The sequence below is a fragment of the Oncorhynchus kisutch genome, linkage group LG8 (assembly GCF_002021735.2).
Source record: "Oncorhynchus kisutch isolate 150728-3 linkage group LG8, Okis_V2, whole genome shotgun sequence".
Taxonomy (NCBI): Eukaryota; Metazoa; Chordata; class Actinopteri; order Salmoniformes; family Salmonidae; genus Oncorhynchus; species Oncorhynchus kisutch.
Window position 1 is genome coordinate 34,767,944 of NC_034181.2, and position 20,565 is coordinate 34,788,508.

The following is a 20,565-nucleotide window of genomic DNA, read 5'->3' on the forward strand; positions in this document are numbered from 1 at the left end:
TGAGCATTTCTCCTTTGCCGAGATAATCCATCCACCTGACAGGTGTGGCATATCAAGAAGCTGACTACTTTATTTACCACCACAGTCAGATGCTGGCACTAAGACCACACTCAGTCACCTGTATTCGGAAATAAGCAAACAGGAAACCACTCACCCATAAGCGGTGCTCCTAGTGACCAGAGACTTTAATGCAGGGAAACTTAAATCAGTTCTACCACATTTCTATCAACATGTTCAATGTGCAACCAGAGGGAAAAAAATTCTAGATCACCTGTACTCCGGTATATCCGACCACAACTCTATCCTCCTGATTCCTGCTTACAAGCAAAAATTAAAGCAGGAAGCACCAGTGACTCGGTCTATAAAAAAGTGGTCAGATGAAGCAGATGCTAAACTACAGGACTGTTTTGCTATCACAGACTGGAACACATTCCGGGATTCTTCCGGTGGCATTAAGGAGTACCCCACATCAGTCACTGGCATTATCAATAAGTGCATCGAGGACGTCGTCCCCACCGTGAATGTACGTACATACCCCAACCAGAATCCATGGATTATACAGGCAACATTCGCACTGAGCTAAAGGTTAGAGCCTCCACTTTCAAGGTGCGGGACTCTAACCCGGAAGCTTACAAGAAATCCTGCTATGCCCTGCGACGAACCATCAAACAGGCAAAGCATCAATACAGGGCTAAGATTGAATCATACTACACCGGCTCCGACGCTCGTCTACGCTGCTCTTACTTTGTGTTTATCATATATGCATAGTTACTTTAACTATACATTCATGTACATACTACCTCAATTGGGCCGACCAACCAGTGCTCCCCGCACATTGGCTGACCGGGCTATCTGCATTGTGTCCCACCACCCGCCAACCCCTCTTTTATGCTACTGCTACTCTCTGTTCATCATATATGCATAGTCACTTTAACCGTATCTACATGTACATACTACCTCAATCAGCCTGACTAACTGATGTCTGTATGTAGCCTCGCTACTGTATATAGCCTGTCTTTTTACTGTTGTTTTATTTCTTTACTTACCTATTGTTCACCTAATACCTTTTTTTGCACTAACGGTTAGAGCCTGTAAGTAAGCATTTCACTGTAATGTCTACACCTGTTGTATTCGGCGCACTTGACAAATAAACTTTGATTTGAAGTTAGTTCCAGTACCACCAAGCTACTGCAAAATGTAGTTAAATTACTAGTTGAACTACAAGTAGTTCACTGATTGCTACACAACATGCTTAGTCATGGTTAGTATCACGCTAAGACAAAGGAATTACAAGATGTCTTGAAAATTCCCAAGTATAATCCATTCTGTCATGTTTGGATTTGGCTCTATTTATTCACTATCTATGCATCATGTTTCTAGGGACGGATCAGGATTTCAAAGCATGTTATCAGCTGAAAATGAGTCATTTCTATAAGAATACCAGAGGTATGATAACATGACTATTAATGCGCTATAACAGTACATCTGATAGTCCTGTTTGTTAGCTCAATCGTAAGCTCCTCTCTGTTTCAGAGGTTGTCCAATCTGTAGTTAATTACGCTGAAGACTTGACAGAGGAGATTGTAGAATCTCTTTAATCAAGGCAAGGAGATAACCCAGAGTGCCAAAGCTGCATGACAGCCACATCACAGGGGACCCTCTTTTAAATTAGCTCTGGTTTAATTGAATAAGACTCATGTTATTAGCGTTCAGGCTATTGCAAATCGGCACGTGTCTCAATTATATTTTGGTTTGTAACTCAATTAAAAGAGGTGATCCATCATCCACTGTAAAGTTAGTAGACATGCTATAGTTAGGTGAGAGTTACTGTAACAACTGAAGAATGAAAATGTACCTGTATAGTCAACTGAGTTCGTAATGTTGCGTCTGCAGTAAGGTAGTAAAGTCTATTCTTCACAATATCTCATTAAAAAGGACTCCTCGTTGCTTCAGGTGTGGTGTGATTACATCCGTATTGATCCTGTTTCAATGTCTGCCTCTGAGATGATCAGATGTGGGCCACAAACACAAGCAACACAGAAAGGAAGTATTTTTTTAGACCTTTGCTCTCTAAAAAAGAGAAGGAACTTCCCACCCATGTGTTGTCTTGTTTGTATAAACTGGTGCCCTTGTTAAAAGGGAAGTCAGTAAGGGGTGGCTGGAAGCCTCCCTCCTAAACTGTCCATTGCAATCAATACTTTTGGTTGTGTGTGTGTGTGTTCCCATCCCTCATGTCTTTCATTTCTCAGCTCTCTCTATGTGCGCGTCCAATCTCTACCCCTCACATACACAGCCTAATTAGGCCTTTGTAGAGGACTCAGGAACAGCTATTCTATGCAGCCTGTGAAAATCTTTCATTTTCAGTTCCCTATTTTCTCTCCTTACCTACTTCTTCATTTGCGGCTTAAAAGGTGTATGCAAATCATTTATTTCAGTGTCTGTCTGCCCTCACAAATGTGTCTGCGCCATTCATAGATTAGTTGTTTTTAGTCTAATGTTGAGAATGTATTGTGCAATGGCAGACCTAAACAAAATGCTGCATTAAACATCAAAAGAGTAACCAAATGCTCATCCATCATATCATGTTTATTGCACTCTCATATACTGCAGGATTCATCAGAAGGACACCATAGTACTAAAGTTAAAAGATGCAGACTGTGCAATGCTGTGGCATGACATTATTATTGCTGGAACTTCTCAACATCCTCTTTATACCGTATACATCCAGCTAGTCCTGCACTTCAAACACATTTGTCGATTTCATCATCATTTCATAATATATCATCATCATCATCATGTGTCTGTGATAATGCTGCTCTTTGTGCACAATTAATTGTTTTCAAATAGTACAAAGAGTAAAAAATGTGGCCTTAATGGCACTTTGAGTAATACTGCCTCTTCTTGTCTGATTTGGCAGGATCTGGGCTTGGAAGGAACATCCCTAAATGACATCTTATATAAGAACGCTGCTTTTCTCAACCTGGTGGATCCCATCTCCCATGAGCTGCTGCTAAGCCTGGCTCGCGAGATGCAGTGTCCCAAGAAGGTAAGATCTAATTAGTGACAAAAGCATCTAATCAACAATGGCATAATGTTTTGTTGTTGACTTTTTCAGAACTGCCACCAGTTTGATGCCAAAACATTGATAACAAATACATATTGACATTGCAAAATAAAAGTGTGGATAAAAAAATCGATTGGTAAGAAAAAAAGAGTGACTGTCAATTATTGATATCCAGTCTTGACTAATTGAATTAATCCAACACACATTCACTGACTGCATGTCTCCAACATTCATGTCCTGTTGAACTTATGTGTTCTTCCAGCACCATGGCTCAGCAGCAGGCCCAGCTCCTCCTGAACATGAATAGCCTGGAGCAGGTTAACTTTGGGGTCCAGCAGAACAACAGAGGCCTTTGCTGTGGCCCTCTGCCACCTGGCTGAGCTTCATGCTGAGCAGGTACTGTAGTTGGTACACCTCATCCCACCTCTTTCTCTTTGGCTTCAGTCCCTCTGTCACGTCTCCCTCCGTGCTCATTTAGTCACTCAGGGCCGTTTCCTAACCATTGATGTGATCCAAATTAAAGCTCAGGAGATGTGCACTTGTGTCGGCTGTGAGTGAGGCCTGCACCAGTTACATGTTCCTGTCTCCCTCCCTCCAGGGCCTGTATGGGGCTGTGTCTGAGGTCCTGAAGCATCTGAAGGAGCAGTTCCCACCTCACACCCAACATGCCAAGGTGAGCCATTCTGAACTCCTGCTCTTCTCTATCCATCAACTTTAGACTTGGCCTCAATCCCCATGTTTAGCACTTTCCTATTGCTGCGGTACACAGAAACACCATTGTCTTCTTTTCAAAGGCGATGACACTGACATGGCTGGTATGAAGTGGGCTGTTCATTCTAATGTTTTGTGTTCTGTCACCCAGCTGTGGATGCTCTGTGACCTCAAGATCCAGTTTGACAGAGCTATGAATGATGGGAAATACCACCTTGCAGAGCCCCATGTCACAGCCATTGCTGCCTTGAACAAAACTGAGGGTCTTTATAGGTAAGGAATGGTCATGACTCAGAACATAGAACACCTTTACACAGTCTTCCAGTGCTGTAGCTATCTGTATGTGGGGCTTTCCACGAATTCAGTGGCTTTTGAGAAGTGTAACTTGGTCCCCAAAAACGTTTTGATTTCACCTCATTTGAACATTGTCATAAAGAGCACATGTTCAACTTGATGAAACACACTTTTTCCCATCTCAAGAGATGCAAATAAATAAGACTATACTAAGTGGCAGAAAAAGGAACAGGGTTGACTGTAACAGGGTTGATGATTTCATATTAAATCAGCCACAAATCCTCTTGTGACAGGCACAATGAAAGCTTGTTATGTACCTCAGGGAGGGGCAACTGAATGTAAGCTCCAACAAAAAATGTGACATTGCTGAAACGTTTCAAGCCTGTCTATCTATGGGTAACAGGGTTGACATGTTATTCTCGACACGCTCAGTTTTCCACCACAGAACACCAGAAAATTGCCAAAAAGAGTAGAACCAGATCACCTGCTTTTTTTTACACTATGATTTAACTATTAATGTTAAATTTTTCTTTTGAAACAATCTTTTAAATGAAGTAGTTTCACCAGATTAAAATTTGAGTTCAATTATAATGTGTGACAGACGTAAATGAATCACTAATCACATTAAATAATAATCTTCAGGAATAACTTTGTCCAAGTAACAAAATAACCAGGGTTTTACAATGATGGGGAAACTAGTATACATTTTGGGGGTGTGTGGGTTGAAATCTTCCTAGAAGTGACACGGTGTTGACGAAGGGACAGATTTAGTGAAGGTGGTCTATATTAAAGGGCACTTCATTTCATAGAACATGCTTTAAAAATGCAATATTGGTGGACAATTTCTACTTAAAATATTAAAGGGACGCAAACCGCATTCTTTTCGTGGAACGACCCATGTGTATATCTGTCGTGTTAACAGGAAAGCTCAAGTGCTGAAGGCCTTGAACCGGACTACTGAAGCATACAGTATCCTACAGAGGCTGCAGCTGTACTGCGAGAAGACCAAGTACACAGAGATGATCATCAGGTAGGCTCTAAATGAAACAACAGACTCCATATTTTTGGGGTAAGGGTTGTTTATCAGTTATGTGTTTTAGACATATTGGTATGCCTTGTGCAGGGTGATGCTGGTCACAGCTGAGTTGCATTGGGAGTCGTCAGGTTTTGCCACAGCCCTTCCTCTCCTGCTGCAGGCCCTGGCCCTGGCCAGACAGCACCACCTACAGGCCCTGGCCTCCGAGACCATCCTTCACCTGGCTTTCACTCAGGTCAGCAGAACAGACGCGCACATGCAATATGTAACCCTGTTATGGCAAACACACCATCGTATACTCTCTCAAACCCCTACACATACTAACACACACATCTTTAAACCCCTTAACTTAGACAGAACTGCATATTGTATGCCAAGTAAACTCCCACATTTAGAAAAACAAGGAAAACAAGGAAATTCATACTGGGTTATATTTAAAAACTCCCAATAGTTTGTGTTCTCCTTCCCCCTGTTCAGTTGATGCTGGGAGTGCCGGAGCAGGCTCTGGGTGTCCTTCATGAGGCGATGGAGCCCATCCTGGCCCACGGAGCGGTCATGGATAAGGGCAGAGCTCTGCTCCTGGCAGCCCGCTGTCAGATGGCCATGGCTGGGACCCGGTCCAATGGCCAGAGGCATGCAGGTAGCACACACCCCCAACACAAACTTAATATCACTCACTACCTCAAATGTACATGTTTGTGGATACAATTACTTTGTCATGTAAGTACACAGACAGGAGTCGTTCAGAGTCTTCCTCCCTGTTGTCTCCCTCCAGCTTTAGGCCTGGCTGTGCAATCGCTGGGAGAGGCTGCAGCCTACTTCTCCATGCTGGACTGTAAGGAGCGTCTCCGTGATGTCCACTACCTGCAGGCCCGGCTGCAGGTAGTGGACTGTGCAGGATCCAGAGGCCTCGATATGGAAACCTAGATGCCGCCACACCACCTCTTTGAGTAGCACCCACATAGTATTTGAATTTCAGCATACATACCGTTATACAACAGTTTATCCTTTATTCAGATTCTTTAGAGGTAGTCATAGCCTCTGTTGTAGGATGATCTGGACTATAGAGATGGAGGACTTGTCTTTGCATCTGCAATTATAGCATCTGTGATGGTATGGGCATTTTGTCATTTATCATCATGTTCTTCAAAGTCCCAGTGGTGAGATCCCATCATAGCTCAAAGATAAATATACAGAGATATCTAAGCATAGAGGATCCGTGTTCTCATCTATTCTTAGAGAATGAGGAACGGTTTAATGCATCTCAGCTGTCGGAGTTACCACGATATGAGTGAGTGTAATATCAAATCAGAGCCGGGCAGAAGATGAGTATGTTTTAGAGAGAGCATTGTGATTTTTCTTCAACTGGAAGCATGCCAATGGAAAAAAACTTTTAGCAAAGGAAAAGATTTCCCAGAGATATGCGCACATCAATGTAATAGTCCTGAGATTATTTGAAATTATATCTTTGTGTGTGTGCCATAACATGACAATCTGAGAACTAAGCTGACAATGACACTGCACATTGTTTTTGTTAGCCTGGTGTAGATTTATGCCAACTGAGAGTGATAATTTTTATATTGGGTTAAGTTATTCAGCATCTCAGTCAGTGCTAGTCATGAGCGCCATTATATTGACATTATCTCTTCATAATGGCATTGATCCAAGATCAGGTATTATGAAATATTAGGACATTTTCAATATCCTGTATTGCCCTTTGGTTTGTATACAGAAGAAGCTTAGCCTAATAACATTTAAAACATTACCTAACATTGGTATGAAAACACTGAAGTTTTATTACTGAAACAAAGCATTGACACGGTGATATAGCCCTGAGCCTTCAAATATTACATTCGGGGTCTCTAAGCTTTTGAGGTACAGAACCAATTAAGTTGAAAGCCTATGTCATATTTAACATTTGAGTGGGCTGGTTTTTGAGAATGTTCTGCATGTCCCTCTTACATGAAAAAAAGCATTGTCATCGTTACTTGAGCCTTTTTTGGTTGACGTCAACGGCTTACATTAGACAAAAAGAAAGTATGTTCCATTGCCCTATCTGTCTAAACTTTACCATGTAGGTTTGTTCCAGATGTTTATTGGTATGTTTGCACAAGAAGTACTCTAAGACCGTGTGCGGGGTCTGAAATACGCTACATGTCACTTCGCTCCATAAACAAATACAGTAGATAATGGGCCTCCATGGGACAGGAGACGGGACAGAGACCGTCTGTGTAAATACACACAGACTCACACTGCATAGTTCACTCTGCTCTTGTGTGTGTGTGTTGATATATCTAGAGCGAGATGGAGAGGGTGAGCTGCAGCCGTGGGATGTCTTTTCATCAGGCAACACTAGATGGGGCATGTGCCTAGTGACGCTAAATGTCCTCTGAACCATTGGCCTGCCCTGTATGTGAGCACTGTGCATCAACATTGACACTATACTCTGTTCAGGCCTGTGCTGTCAAGAGTATCACATTAGTCAGGGGATTGGGAAATGTTCTATTAGCACAGTTAGATGAGCTGTGTCAAAGGATTGAAAAACCCTTGCTTTGCTATTTTTGTATGTAATATACAGCTTCATTAGCCATCATTTCCCATCTGCCCACAGGCTGAATTCTGTCTGAATGAATATGGATCTTCTTGCTCTTACAGGGAAGCAGAGAGTAGAGAGTACGCAGATAGTGTCTCAGGCCACATTCAATAGGGCCTAGACGACAGGATACTTGTTGTAGCCTAGACGACAGGATACTACCATAGATGGACTTTAGTGTGCAGTCACATCTCTGTGCACAGTAGAGTTGACTTACTCAGCAACTGCAGGTAACTGCCAAAATAAAGAAAACATCAACATAAAGTGTCTTAATAAAGGAGAAGAACACACTTTGATAAAGAGGAAGCATTTAGCCTGAGTCGGCTACGTAGCTTCCTATGCATCACTGGTCTATGGAAGAAATTGCTTCAGTGAATAATCCATTTGGAGGCTTTTGTAAAAGCCCCAGCTGGCGCCAAATGCCACATCTTGCTAAGATTTGTCAGAAGGAAGCTGCTTTGTATTTTGTTCTTCAGACTATTGAAGGAAGTCAAGCCCAATTTTTAGGTTTTAGGTGTAAAATTGTACTTCAGTCAGTTGTTTAGACATCATGTAGCTGTTATTAATCTATTGTGTACATTTTTCATCAGTTCTTTGGTTACAGGTATCGATGCAGAGAAAGATGCCTCTAAGAATATGGGGAACAGGCTGACTAATGTAAAATATATCTCATTTTAAACATTTTAATAACAAGCATGGCATTTGAACAATGCATGTTTAAAAATATATATCTGCAAATGTAAAATACACTATACATTCACTGTACTGCTATGGTCTTACTCCATATTAAACATGAACAATTTGTATTTTTCTCAACATTCTGCATCACAAAAAATGTAAAAGTACCATTTGAATAGTTAAATGGCAGCCATATTTGAGCCTTTGTTAACAATAGGCCCCCATGGGCAACGGTCAGAGTTGAGATGAAATCAGAAAAACAGAAATCACAGTTTTCAGTTAACAGATCAGAATATGCTTCCTCATGAAAGGAAAAATGTAGCTACCTGTGACCAACATCTTCATAAGGCAGGTAGACCTGTAGCCTGGTTGCCAGATATGTTTGTGATTTAGCCAACCCATAAAGCACCAACAGATATAGCAACCTGACCAGTTAAGACCTGAGGTTAAGGCCTGAGGTTAAAACATACAGACCATTTTTCCTTGATGGAGAGATAAAACAGTCATGTCTCTACATTTGATTTGTTCAATGGTCAGACAAACTACTTTGACAACCTTCCATATTGGTGTTCATATTCTCCCCTAAAACATTGCTTTCCTTAAATCTCAGATAAATGGCTCTTTTTCTGTCAAACAGAATGATCGCTCATCATCACAGAGTAATTGACTAATATGTTGGCTAATACTTCCTAGGCAAACTATTTCATAATGTATATCAGAAGATTCATGGCGTCCATAAAGTTCTGGCCCATTGGTATTTACTTCCAGCAGGAAACTAAAGTTGCAGTCCAGCTTTCTGCTACCCCACTGCATTGCATTAATAAACTTCCATCTTCAGGATAATTGATAATGATGATCTCTTGATACAGCTAGGATTTAAAAAATGCCACTTTCAGAGTTGCAACCTCACTTCTTTTTCAAAACACAAAAATAAATAATGAGTAATGCTGAAATAAAAGCAGAAATGCCGCAGATTATTTGGTGTGAAGGGAGGAGGTATTGATGTGGAGTAAAGTCATTTTCCACGTCTTGAAATGAATTTCAGCTGAAGAAAGCGAGTGGCTGTGTCACCTTGAGGAGGCATTGTTTTCGTGTCTTTCCAGATACTTAGCTCTATCCCTGCCTTTTTATGGAGAACACTCCAGGTTTGGGAAGGAAGAGGTGAGGTAAGACTCAGTAGCCCGCTGGATAGCCCCCTTTCCTGGGGTCGGACTCGGCACAGAGCCGCTCCCCCTGTCTCACCACCGCCTGAACCACTGAATCAGGAGTCATCAGCAGCTCTGTTACATGGTTCTTCTTTTCCAGGCCATCTAATACACTCTTTTACACAAACACGCACATACATAAACACAGAAATAAACACACACAGATTAAAGTCCAGAGTTAAGAAACCATTTTTTAAAAATTCAACAATATACGATGCAATATTGTTCAGAATTACCCACCTTTTCAAAGCCGTCCTCCACTACAGTCATATTTGGGTTGAGTTGATTGTGAATTCGAGGTAGTGTCACAGCTTTTTTGAGGTCATAGTCAAAGAACAAGGTATTCAGAATCACCTATGTAAATGAGAAAAGGAAGCTTCTTGTACTCTGATTCATCACAATATCAGGATGTAAGGATAGATGGATATCATGTGTTAGTATAGGCTATATCTGTTTTAGAGAGTACATTTATGTGCATGGATCTAAACTTACTAGGGCAGTTGCTGTGGTGATCTTTGTTCCACCAGAGGCTCCCACCACCATTTTCACTCTATTATCTTTGTCAGAGATAATAGTTGGGCACATAGAAGAGAGAGGCCTTTTACCTAAAAATGAAAGGTAGATCAATCTTCAGACCAAAGGGTATTCTCAGAAAACAAACCAGCCAAGGTTCAAACTGGAACCATGTGTAAATTGAGAACTTTCAGTAGCCTACCAGCAATAAGGATATTGATTTCAGTTCCTATTCTCACCAGGCTGGATGAAGTTGTTAGGAGATGGAGGGATTCCAAAGCCGTTGGTGATGTATGGAGAGCTAAAGTCATCCATCTCATCATTGAAAATGATGCCAGTTGATCGGGACATGACTTTTGAGCCAAAACTGAAGATAGGAATGATAGTTAAGTAGCTAGAGTAACGTAATTATAGGAGTTAAGTAACATCTACATGTTATTTTTGGGTTAAATGCAAATAGAAGATTCTTAGTAAGACCATCGGCAACAAAGTTTATTTAGAGTGCACATGTATACTATATTAAGGATCTGTCTCTGGATATCTATAATCTACCCTGTAGCATTATGTATTCATCAGTCCTATTGTCTCAGAGGAGGTCTTGCCTTGTAGGACTCTTACTATAGATTGATTGTGCTGGTGGCAGCCACAGCACTTCCATCCTCAGCTATGACGGACAGGTGTGCTGTCCCATGATTGTCTGGGACAAAATAATCTTGCTCGTAGTAGCTGTCGGGATGAGTTGTGTCATCTGTGATCTTGCTCCTGATCCCGTCAGCAAAGTAGTCTGAGGTCATGTTGTGGATGAGCTGGAGAGAATATACAATTATCAAATAGGAATTCAATTAATTTCTCCTGGCAATATTGAACAGCAGTCAACAGCATGTGATTATAGAGCATGTTCAGTAAACAACTACAAACCATTTTTATTTTAAAGTCAAATACAGTGCATTATGAAAGTATTCAGACCCCTTCCCCTTTTCCACATTTTGTTACATTACAGCCTTATTAAAAGAGAAAATCCTCATCAATCTACCCACAACACCCCATAATGACAAAGCGATAACAGATTTTAAGAAATGTTTGCAAATGTATAAAAAATGTAATGTACATACAGCAAGTATAAAGACCCTTTGCTATGAGACTTGAAATTGAGATCAGGTGCATCCTGTTTCCATTGATCATCCTAGAGATGTTTCTACAACTTGATTGGAGTCCACCTGTGGTAAATTCAATTGATTGGACATGATTTGGAAAGGCACACACCTGTCTATATAAGGTCCCACAGTTGACAGTCACAGCAAAAACCAAGCCATGAGGTCAAAGGAATTGTATGTGGAGCTGTGAGACAGGATTTTGTCAAGGCACAGATCTGGGGAAGGATACCCAAACATTTCTGCAGCATTGAAGGACCCCAAGAACACAGTGGCCTCCATCATTCTTAAATAGAAGAAGTTTGGAACCACCAAGACTCTTCCTAGAGCTGGCCGCCCGGCCAAACTCACCAATTGGCGGGGAAGGCCCTTGATCATAGAAGTGACCAAGAACCCGATGGTAGAGTTCCAGAGTTCCTCTGTGGAGATGGGAGAACCTTCCAGAAGGACAATCATCTCTGCAGCACTCCACCAATCAGGCCTCTATTGTAGAGTGGCCAGATGGAAGCCACTCCTCAGATAAAGGTACATGACAGCCCGCTTGGAGTTTGCCAAAAGGCACCTAAAGGACTCTGAGACCATGAGAAACAAGATTCGCTGGCCTAGTGAAACCAAGATTGAACTCTTTGGCCTAAATGCCAAGCGTCACATCTGGAAAAAACGTGGCACCATCCCTACGTTGAATCATGGTGGTGGCAGCATTATTCTGTGGGGATGTTTTTCAGCTGCAGGGACTGGGAGACTAGTCAGGACAGAGGGAAAGATCAATGGAGAAAGTACAGAGAGATCCTTAATAAAAACCAGGACCTCAGACTGGGGTGAAGGTTCACCTTTCAGCAGGACAACGACCCTATGCACACAGCCCAGACAATGCAAGAGTGGCTTCAGGACAAGTTTCTGAATGTCCTTGAGTGGCTCAGCCAGAGATCGGACTTGAACCCAATCAAACATCTCTGGAGATACCTGAAAATAGCTGTACAGCAACGCTTCCCACCCAACCTGACGGAGCTTGAGAGGATCTGCAGAGAAGAATGTGAGAAACTCCCCAATACAGGTGTGTCAAGCTTGTCGCGTCACACCCAAGAAGACTCAAGGCTGTAATCATTGCCAAAGGTGCTTCAACAAAGTACTGTGTTAAGTGTCTGAATACTTATGTAAATGTGATATTCCAGTTTTTTATTTGTAATACATTTTATTTTTAATACAATTGCAAAAAATTCTAAAAACCTGTTTTTGCTTTGTCATTATGGGGTAATGTGTGTAGATTGAGAGGGGGGGGGGGGGGGCGCAATTTAATTAATTTCAGTAATAGGCTGTTAGGTAACAAAATGTGGAAAAAGTTAAGAGGTCTGAATACTTTCCTGAATGCACTGTGTGTATATATGTGTGAGTATAACTTTGTATTTGAAAGCTGTGTATCAGGGTTCTCACATCAGTGATATTGAGATAGCGTGGATCCCCTAGTTTGCTCCTCTTGGCATAAGCAAACCGGAAAGCTTCCACGATGCGGTGATACGTCAGAGTCCTTTTCTCGGCCGTTGAAACACTTGTGCCAGTGAAGTTATACCCTGTAGAAAAAGCACACAAAAAATGTTGATCTAAAACACGGGTGATTACACTTTTTGACCCTAAGGCCACATCGCGGATTTCAAAATTCAACGGATGGCCGCACTGATTTTTTGGCGACCGATTTGTTCGTCAAAATGAATTTATGGGCAGGAAAAGGGAAGTTATTTGAAAATGTATCGATTCATTATCCCCCCAAAAAGCTTAAAAATCCCTCACGGGCCACATTTAATCGATCTAATATGTCTGCCCAAAAAAAGAACAGTGTTCATTTATCAAAGATACAGTTTTAATGTAATTCGATGTTTCCATCACAGGGTCATTTCCGTCTGATTCCGTCCTTGTTTTTGCACAAACACGAGCAGCTATGGTTGATGTCAAGATGTAGAGGACTAGTGCAGTTTAGTTCATTTCCAGTGAGATAATGTCCAGAGAGCTTACAGCAAATCTCTCTTAAGATGAGATGACAAACTGGGAGGCCTGAGTTGTTTGTATACAGTCAATTACTGGTGGATGATGATGTTCACACTCAGTTATCTAGGCTGCTGCTCACCGTCCACTATGTTGAGTATGAGTGCCAGGACTGGGCCGCTGGAGGGGGCGTCTGGGACGTGCATGGTGTACTCGCCCACGGTCAGCTTCAGTGGGTTCTCATTCAACACAGGCCAGTAGTCCAACAGGTCCTCCCGGGTGATAATCCCACCTGAGACGTGAAAATAATAACTGCTGAAGAAGCACATTGACAAACTGCCTATCAGATCTGTCTTGTCTAATCATCATCATAGTGTGTACAGCAAGAATGATGAGCTTTAATAGAATATTATAATGCACAAGAAATAGAGAAAGACCTGCTGCCTGGATGTCATCAACAATTGTCTGTGCCATTGTCCCATTGTAAAAAACACCAGGTCCTTCCTCCGCTATCCTCTTGTAGGTGTCTGCTAGTTTGGGAAATTTAATGATATCATTTTCCTTCAGGATGTTTTTCTGGGAGTCACAGAACACTTCGCTGGAATACAAAAACAGGAGCAGAGAATTTATCAGGAGTTATTCAAATAAATCTGTAGAGTGTGTCATGATGTTGGCCTGGGGGATAGGTTTATGACAGTCATAAATACCTCTTCCCCCCTTTTCCCTTCTCTAACCTACTGAGGTTACATTTAAAAAACCCTTGGTTAACATAGAGATTCTGGGAACATCAGTATGTGGGGGGAAATGAACTATATTCTGGTAATCCGAACAATTGAACATATACAGTGGTACTTAATGAATATGATGTCAGTTCAATTGTCATCTGAGACATTCTCATCAATGATAAAATGATATAAACTCTACAGTGGAAAGTCTACACATCAGAGTTATCAGATTCACATGGAATTGTTGTTCAATTTAAATGTTTGAATATGAAATTATTTGATGAAATGTGATTTTAGCTTCTAAAATGTGAGATTTGGATTTTCATAAGATAGGGCTGCTCAATCAGTGGCCCTCCCCTGTGAAGGAACAAGGGCTATAAAACTTTTCACACACACCCCTCTTCTCCCTTCCTCTATAAAGCCTTGACAACAACATAACTTTCTGTTCCGAGGATATGAGGATGACGATCCTATGTCAGAATGGTTCAGATAAAACTACAGAACGAAGCCAACATCAGCATGAGCTTTGGTTGCGAATGGTATGAACATTGAACTCTTATTCACGACAGAAGTGATACCTCCTAGCCGTTGAGTTAGCGACCGCAGCTGCAAACGCAGGTTAGGAAGGAACAGACAGAGTATCCCATTTACCACACAACGACGTTACTACAACTTATCCAAGTGACCACCAGAGACATTCTTCAAAGGACAGAGGACTCGGTTTGGCAACACGGTCTTCCATCTACCACCAACCTACTGAAGCGCAGCTCAGAGTAAATATTTATTGCATTTTCCTTTTCCAAATGGGCGGTAATTTAGAATGCATAGGATACTGTATTTACGATAGCACAGCTTTGCCTTGGTTCCTGTCTTCCCGCTCTTTCACTCAACCCAGCCCCTTTTCCTTTGTGTAACAAGCTGTCATATCTGTTCCGCCCGCTAGGGACGTTTTTCTATGACGTAAAGAATTATCCACGTATAATTAATTCTTTGTCTATGTGAATTCTGTGTGAATAGTTAGGTATTCAAATTGTTAGCCAGGGTTCTTGCAGGTAAATAAATAATTAAACCCAATTTTGTAATGCTGATTCAAATTGTTAGCCAGGGTTCTTGCAGATAACCAAGAATTTACAACTTTCCGATGAGACTGAATTAAGATGAATATTAATGTTGACTGCTATGGATGTAAAATATTACTAGTTCTTTAAGAGTTTATTCGGAAGTGTCACACTCTGACCATAATTTGCGTTGTTTGTTTCTATGTTTTGTTTGGTCAGGGTGTGATATGAGTGGGCATTCTATGTTGTATGTCTAGTTTGTCTATTTCTATGTGTTTTGGCCTGATATGGTTCTCAATCAGTGGCAGGTGTTAGTCGTTGTCTCTGATTGGGAACCATATTTAGGTAGCCTGTTTTGTATTGTGGTTCGTGGGTTATTGTCTATGTTATGTTGCATGTTAGCACTCAGTTTCTATAGCGGTCACGGTCGTCTTGTTAGTTTGTTTTAGTGTACTTCGTGTTTTTTTCGTCAATCATTAAATCATGCATTCACACCACGCTGCGCTTTGGTCGCCTCAATACAACGATCGTGACAGGAAGATAACAGCTCTATAAATATTATTCCGTGGTGCCCGACTCTCTAGTTAATTACATTTACATGATTAGCTCAATAATTTTATAGAATGGCATGTCTTATCAATTAATCCGGGCATAGCCAAACAACACGACAAGTAAAAGGACCAGCATTCCCATGGCATTGTCATCATAGGTTTTACAGCGGCCAATCAAATCATCAACGGTCATAATAAATCACAGAGGAAGCCATGAATTCTGGACATCAATGTAATCAAATTTTATTGGTTGCAATATACCAATGTGGTAAAATCCAACTAATAATCCAATTACAGTACTTTATTGAGCAGGGATGGACTCAGTCGGGGTCTGAACTTAATGTTGAGAGTTAGAATAGTAGATCACACAAGGTGACATTTAGAAATGTTGTTGGACATCAGCTGTTTTTATCTTGTAATGTCAGTCACTCAACTAGCCTATGTCAGCTAAACATTTTTTGATTGGTAAATTAATCTAGCCAGCTATCTAAATGTGTAGTAATCATGGTCAAATTACCGACCAGGGGACCCCATTGATTTTTTTATTCACTGTTACTCAGATATCATATTCAAAACTGAAAAAACAATTCTCCACCCTATGGCAAAATTTGTAGAATTTCAGGAAATTAGATGTAAAACTGCACATTTTTCTCTCAGTCCCATGGCAAAATTAATAGAATTGCATGCAATGAATTATGCAATTGCTAAATCTTCTCTCCGCCCCCCAACAAAATGTCACTTAGGGCCAAAAAGGTTAGGGCCGACACTGACTGCATGTGTGGGTATGGATGTTGGTACACAGACCTGCGAGCCACTGCGACCCCTCATAATGAGTTCAGATTTTTTGTGGCCTCCACCCCCATCAAAGTTGCCCATCCCTGTTATAGAACATTTCATTTACACTCTCATTAAAGGGTAGCTATTATCAACCATCCATATCACTTAAGTCTGTCGTTGTCAATATTATTAGATTTGTAGAAGTGGTTTTAGTAGTAATAGTAGTAGTAATAATAGTGGTAATAGTGGTAGTAGTAGTAATATAGCAATTACAGAATTTTCCCCCCATATTTGTTTTCTTTGATTTCCTATCCTATCCTCACCACATATTGGCATCTCCTTTAATAGCATCCTTGTTGCTGGCGATGGCCTTGGCCAGGGCTTTGCCGATAGGGAAACCTACGCGTGCCAACTCAATGCTTGGCTCAAACAGCTCCTTCCATGGCAGCCTGCCGTGTCTCCTGTGTGCCATCTCGTAACCACGGATCTCCCCTGGAATGGCTATAGACAATCCACCTGTTATGCAAAGAAGTCTTTACCACATTTTGCACAAAGTTGGAACCCTGCCCAGAAAGGATTTTAAATGCATATCAGTCCATTTCCCCATTTTGACAGGTCAAACTGTTGCCCCCTTAGTAATGCATATGTGTTAAAAAGATTTTATGAAGGTTTAAGATAAATTGTTAAATAATTCTACACGGAAACTTAACCATTAGGGATTAGAGGTTATGTAGCATGAACAAGGAGTAATTAAAAATAATAGACACAGCCCCAACTAGGTTGGAGGGGGGAAGAAAGGAATGTATGTGTGTGCCTAACGAAAACAAAGAGGATCCTTAACCTATGTTTGAACCGACCCAGCAATAACTCTGGACAGATAAGATAGGACAGGGAGAGCCCCTCCAGGTTTCCCGTATCTGTGGGGGACTGGAACTGTCAGCTGAGTGGTAATAAACTCAGGGGAGACATCAGGAGAAGAAGAGAGAATCCAAATCTTAGTGTGTATGTATGTGCGTAGGTTAGAATGTTATAAAAGGAACGTCTTTGTGAATGCACAGCGGAGCTCTCGCAAATAAACTTGGATCTGATCAATTGTGAGCTGGGAATTCTGTCTGTTTCATTTAAGACCAGAACTTTACAACCTCTGGGTAGCAGACAGATAAAGATAATTGAAATTGTTGAACATTGATTACAAAATTACTTAACAATATGATGCAGAAGGTTAGAGCAAATTTTTCTTAGAATGATGGAAGATCAGGGAAGAGGCTGCCAGAAGGTTCAAACACAGTGTTAACTTCTCTCTATCCCTACCCCACTGTGATACATGACAGCTACGATATTACTATTCAACTGTTATCTCAGGATGGTTTGAACTACAGAACCTGCCTAGTCTACCCTGAACCTGACGTACATTCCAGAACAGTAGAAATGGTACCTTTCCGAGAAAGCTGGGTGTTATTGCCAAACATGTCTTCTGTCGCGTTCATGGGTGCTGTCTCCCTCGCGTCAATGGTTTCTACCTTCCCTGTCGAGCAGTGATACAAAATACAGACAAATGGATGTGTTTGTTAGCCTTTCTAGGGAGTTTTTCCGAGCCACCGTGCTTCTACACCTGCATTGCTTGCTGTTTGGGGTTTTAGGCTGAGTTTCTGTATAGCACTTTGAGATATCAGCTGATGTAAGAAGGGCTATATACATAAATTTGATTTGATTTTTTCAATTTGTGGTGTCTTGAGGACTCACTGTCTCACCTGTGGAAGCGTTGTAGATGTTGAAGAAGAGTCCCCCTCCAATGCCCATGCTGTGAGCGTTCAGGAGGCCAACACACAGCAGGGCGGCGATAGATGCATCCACCGCTGAGCCGTTCCTCTTCAGGATGTCCCTAGGTACGCACACACACACACTTAAAGCTCCTTGTAGAGCTTAATCGTGTCCTGTCATTTGACTAAGCTTGTACCATGAATCATTGTATCAAAGGGAATTAGTTGGCTAATGTTACGTTACTTACCTCCCCACCTCAGAGCATATCCCAGCATCTGTAGCCACGGCAGCTTTTGAGTAGAAATGGTCTGAGGGTGAGATGGGGTTCTTGTTTCCCACCCCCATGAACACCCCCACGAACACTCCTACTGCAGCCACCAGTAAAACCACCAGGCCAGCCACCAGGGACTTCCTGACCATTTTCCTGCCCAGGGGAACCAACACACCAACACATCTTACAGTTAGACAGGAGCCTTACAGATCCTGTGTCTTCCTGATTGAATTGATTATATAGTTAGAAGTAGTAGGCTTTTTTAGCATGCAGTTAGTCTTAGTGCTGTGTCTGCCTGATGAAACACTGTCAAAGGAACCTGCGAAGCGCCATGGGCATTGTATCTTAATGTCATCACTATCCTCCCAATGCAGAGGTCCCCCATGGAGCATGCTGTGGGTTTTCAATCATATACATGTGACTCAAATCTAAACTGTCAGAGGCTGTCCCTCGAGTTCCCTGCATGTGTCACTTAATGTTTTCTGTGAGTTGCAACATGGTACGGAGGTGATGGTTTCTATTTGACAAGCTCCATTAAACTTTCAACTCAAGCATAATAAAATAAAAACTACTGGTAGATAATAGTGGTATCCTACTACCTGGGATTGAGGTTGATTGAGCAGGGAGCAAAGAGCTGACCATAAGAGTCTAAAAATGTAAATGTGAGAATTCCTTGTGATTGTACGTTTGTCTAATGATGATACACTTTATTTCAAGTGAATATTTACTTTCACCCTTGAAAAATGATAATATTCCTCTCCCCTCAATGTTTTGTGATCCTGGCCTGAATTTACCATGTGTATGACCTCTCCTATAGTGGACACACATTTTTATCTTGAAATGATCTCACAGCCCTGTGACAAACACTGTGACAACCAACCCCGGTCTCCCTTACATAGGAAGCATAAAATTAAGAGTAAGATACACGAAATTGAACAAATACCCTGAGTGTACAAACCATTTAGAACACCTTCCTAATATTGAGTTAAACTACCCTCATGCCCCAGACTCAATTCATCAGGGCATGGATTCTACAAGGTTTTGAAAGCATTCTACAGGGATGCTGGCCCATGTTGTGTCAAGTTGCCTGGATGTCCTTTGGGTGGACCATTCTTGATACTCACAGGAAACTGTTGAGTGTGAAAAACCTAGCAGCGTTGCAATTCTTGACACAAACCGGTGTGCCCTGCACCTACTACCATACCCCATTCAAAGGCATTTTAATATTTTGTCTTCCCCATTCACCCTATGAATAGCACACATACACAATCCATGTCTCAATTGTCTCAAGGAACACTGTAATGAGTTACTCAGTAACATTTAGCCTAGTCCTGTGGTGTCCAGCAGCACTACTGATTTACAACATAAAATAACTCCTTACTTTCAGCCTTAACCACATGTTCTGTCTCTGTAATTGACCGGTAATCAACATAGCCTAATCAGCATGTGTAATCATTTTTATAACCACACTAAATTGCCATAACTAGCTTTGGCACACACAACAGCATGTTGCCTCAATCAAATGACGTGTTCAGTAATGTTGATTTGGCCAGACATACCATATTTTACCAGACAAACACTGGAGACATACGAAGTAGTTGGATAGGACTTGACGGGAATTGGGGTAGCCATGTCATTCTAGACAGAACAGATGGTTAAAACCCCTGTAGCGAGTTAACAAGCAGTTAACAAATAGTGAACAACCAAGGTTTTTGAGACAAAAATATTCTTCACATTGCATTTAAAATTGTAAAGTTCCTTTTAATTCTTTATTAGATGTATAATATGCTCTTTGAAGGAGTCCAGAAGTGATTCTAATTGAATCACACAATAGCCTATTGCACAACGAATTACACAGTATTTCATCCTTGCCAACCATGTCAGAACACTTGACAATATTCCAATTCCCCTCCAAAATGATCTCAATATCAAACAATGATATCCTGATCATTTTGATAGTATAAATCACACAGCTTATAGTTGATGATGAACTTACTTCCATAGATTGCTCAAATGCACAGCATGTGCTCCCTTGTGGATTTAACAGCAGCTCACCCATAGATATCGGGTTCCAAATAGTAGGATTATATTTCTATGCGCTTACCATTGTCTATTATTGCTGCATACTGTTCTGAACCCCTGATGGCCCCTGTGACTAGGGAATGAATGTAAGACAATAAAGCACTGTGGCCCCAACCCA

At 41.3% G+C, this 20,565-nt stretch overlaps 3 protein-coding genes across 5 annotated transcripts in view; 1 reads left to right on the forward strand and 2 right to left on the reverse strand.

Annotated features, from left to right (window-relative positions):
- LOC116374833 (glutathione hydrolase 1 proenzyme) overlaps positions 1 to 2,080 on the reverse strand; it is a 28,380-nt gene extending 26,300 nt beyond the window's left edge. Inside the window, exon 1 of the mRNA XM_031830180.1 lies at positions 1,856 to 2,080. The gene's annotated coding sequence lies outside the window, so the exon portion shown is untranslated. The remainder of the gene's footprint in view (positions 1 to 1,855) is intronic.
- The window catches only part of LOC116374835 (anaphase-promoting complex subunit 5-like), a 22,679-nt gene extending 14,175 nt beyond the window's left edge, over positions 1 to 8,504 (forward strand). For all 3 annotated transcript variants that reach the window (XM_031830182.1, XM_031830183.1, XM_031830184.1), the window contains 8 exons: positions 2,918 to 3,046; positions 3,327 to 3,460; positions 3,663 to 3,737; positions 3,927 to 4,048; positions 4,992 to 5,099; positions 5,193 to 5,340; positions 5,583 to 5,745; positions 5,881 to 8,504. In XM_031830182.1, coding sequence (XP_031686042.1) covers positions 3,933 to 4,048; positions 4,992 to 5,099; positions 5,193 to 5,340; positions 5,583 to 5,745; positions 5,881 to 6,032 — 687 coding nt within the window. In that variant the 5' untranslated portion in view covers positions 2,918 to 3,046; positions 3,327 to 3,460; positions 3,663 to 3,737; positions 3,927 to 3,932 and the 3' untranslated portion in view covers positions 6,033 to 8,504. The remainder of the gene's footprint in view (positions 1 to 2,917; positions 3,047 to 3,326; positions 3,461 to 3,662; positions 3,738 to 3,926; positions 4,049 to 4,991; positions 5,100 to 5,192; positions 5,341 to 5,582; positions 5,746 to 5,880) is intronic.
- LOC109894891 (glutathione hydrolase 1 proenzyme) lies at positions 8,366 to 20,561 on the reverse strand. Its single transcript, XM_031830181.1, has 12 exons — positions 18,342 to 20,561; positions 18,085 to 18,215; positions 17,769 to 17,858; positions 16,657 to 16,849; positions 13,660 to 13,820; positions 13,365 to 13,514; positions 12,677 to 12,813; positions 10,713 to 10,900; positions 10,334 to 10,461; positions 10,074 to 10,186; positions 9,822 to 9,935; positions 8,366 to 9,696 (listed from the first exon to the last, which is right to left on the reverse strand). The coding sequence occupies exons 1-12, from the start codon at positions 18,512 to 18,514 to the stop codon at positions 9,550 to 9,552; spliced, it is 1,725 nt and encodes a 574-aa protein (XP_031686041.1). The 5' UTR covers positions 18,515 to 20,561; the 3' UTR covers positions 8,366 to 9,549.
- Positions 20,562 to 20,565: the final 4 nt, after the last annotated feature.

Coding starts and splice junctions, on each gene's coding strand:
- LOC109894891 (XM_031830181.1), bottom strand. CDS start 18,514: ATGGTCAGGAAGTCCCTGGTGGCTGGCCTGGTGGTTTTACTGGTGGCT. Junction 13,515..13,659: donor TGATGACATCCAGGCAGCAG/GTCTTTCTCTAT, acceptor TTCACGTCTCAG/GTGGGATTATCACCCGGGAG. Junction 10,901..12,676: donor GCTATCTCAATATCACTGAT/GTGAGAACCCTG, acceptor TATTCTCTCCAG/CTCATCCACAACATGACCTC.